Source organism: Oryzias melastigma, linkage group LG17 (genome assembly GCF_002922805.2).
Source record: "Oryzias melastigma strain HK-1 linkage group LG17, ASM292280v2, whole genome shotgun sequence".
In the NCBI taxonomy this organism is placed as follows: Eukaryota; Metazoa; Chordata; class Actinopteri; order Beloniformes; family Adrianichthyidae; genus Oryzias; species Oryzias melastigma.
Window position 1 is genome coordinate 31,082,187 of NC_050528.1, and position 2,228 is coordinate 31,084,414.

A 2,228-nucleotide genomic window follows, 5' to 3' on the forward strand; every position below is an offset into this window, starting at 1 on the left:
TAACACGTAATAAAAAAAAAAAAAAACCTCCATCCGACACTGTTAGGTGCATTAGTGTAATCCCAATCACAACCAAGCAAACATTTAGACAGGCCGTCGTAAACCTCAAAAATTGTTTCGACAATAATAAGCACAACCAGAATGAATCCGTGTACAAGACTCTCCAGATTATGAGATGCATGTTGTTTTTGAAAAAAAAATAAGACTTTATATGGCTTTATAGTGTGGAAAGTACAATGAAACTCAAGAACAACAAAAAATACCAATTTAAGCTTAAAAGGAACTTCTCTGAATGACTTGGGAGCATCTAACGATTTTAAAGCCATGAAGAGTAAACCTGAAAAGGACGCTTGTGACACAGAAGCGCTCTCTAAAACCAGAGAAACCTTTTTTTGTCTTGAAAAACATAACCTATCATCATCATCATCACCCAAGGCATAACAGATGCTTCATAATTTTCAGAGTTTCACTTCAATAAAAGTGATTGTCCCCATTCAACTACTCTGACTCCTTCTCCAACAAAATTATGAGAGCACATAATGATTATGTGTGGCACTTTTCAAATATGCCAAGCTTTTTTCCCTGTTTGTCAAGACAATGACATTTACAGAATCAAGACAGAGAACACTCTGACAACTCTGCCGGTTATGACTTCTTACCTAGAGTTTCTCTCTGACATTTCACTCTGGAAATTCTGCTTTTGTGTGTGTGTGTTTGTTTTATATTAGACATGGATTAAGTTGCATTTTCTGTGTAATTCCGTTTTGGGATGACAATCTTTGCAACTCTCCACAGCGACGCAGAGAGAGTGCCAAAAGCCTTTGCTTTAGAGAGTCTGTGCTGCAAACAGGGGCATTCTGCACTTTTATGGGGACATTAAGAGTAAAGCACCCTGTTTACAAAGAAGATCATAAAAAAGTAAGCTCTGTGCCTGCTCAGAGCTGCTTCTCTGCATCTTTTCCCAGACAGACAGAGTTTCAGTCCGTACGCATACCAAGCACTCTTTCTCCCAGTCCGCCCAGCTCCATGTAGGCATTTTGGAAAGCCTCTCTCCAGTTTTCATCAAGTGGTTGCTCCTGGCCATGAATCATTATGGTGCTGCACCTGAAAAATGGAATAATACACCCACTGTTACCGCTGCTTACCATAACACATATATTTATAGCAATTATGTTACACAAGAGGAGAAAATAGGTCCTCCAGCTAAACAAGAAGCGTCCCACAAATGATTGTCTCTGCTTTAACATGAGTCATTTTGATACTATTTGAATACTTAATATACAGTCCAATGTGTCCAAGGACACACAAGAGGAATGCCTAATCTGGGCCAATAAAAGGAAACAAGGCTGTCTGGGTCACCTTTTGTTCAGTGTAATAGTTTGTCAAGTGGGGCCAAATTGAGCCAGCGAGAGCAGGAGCAGGGCTGAATCCATAATAATCTGCAAAAAGTTAAGCAATTTCAGGAATCCAGTCAATGTAAAAATCTGAGAAAACAGCTCCAACTAACCACGAGTTCGAGTTTAAAACCTCTCAGAAGTATTTGACCTAAAGTACAGAGTTCACAGAATTAATTTCACAGATGAAGTTACTCAAAAACAGGATTATTCTGTATGAACAAGACAAGTAAAACCCTTCATGATCAGCTTGTTGTTCATGACATTTTCTCACATTTCAGTGATAAAGTTTCTATTCCAGTTTCCATTTTCGTCACAATTATAACTTTTAAAAACAAAATGCTAACAGGTATTTTAGTGAGCATAAACCAGGGGTGTCAAACTCAATCACACAAGGGCCCAAATCCAAAACACACCGTAGGTCACGGGCCGAACAGGATAAACACTTAATGAACACTCTAAAACTAAGTTTTTAAAACTTTAAAACCGTAACTTTTTAACACAATTATGAACTAGATATATAGCATTACCTGCAATAATGCTAGTGTGAATGCTGTAAGAGGAATTTAGCCACTAATGATGATAGCTGGAATCACTGACGCTGATAGCAGCTAAAATATCAGCTAAATGCCAAAATGTCCTAAAAAGTGAACAAAAAAAGCTAGGTTAGCCAAAACAGCTAGTTAGAAAGAACAGCTAAACTTCAAAACAGCCCAAAGAACTAAAAAAAACCTAAATCAGCCAAAACGGCTAGCATGTAAATATTAGCCTAAATAAAAGCCTAAATCAGCCAAAACAGCTAGCATGTAGCTGAAAAATTAGCTAAAGTCCAAA

At 37.8% G+C, this 2,228-nt stretch overlaps 1 protein-coding gene across 1 annotated transcript in view; it reads right to left on the reverse strand.

The window, feature by feature from the left end:
* Positions 1 to 2,228, reverse strand: part of atp1a2a (ATPase Na+/K+ transporting subunit alpha 2a) — a 68,392-nt gene that overhangs the window by 32,201 nt on the left and 33,963 nt on the right. Inside the window, exon 13 of the mRNA XM_024280357.2 lies at positions 995 to 1,104. Coding sequence (XP_024136125.1) covers positions 995 to 1,104 — 110 coding nt within the window. The remainder of the gene's footprint in view (positions 1 to 994; positions 1,105 to 2,228) is intronic.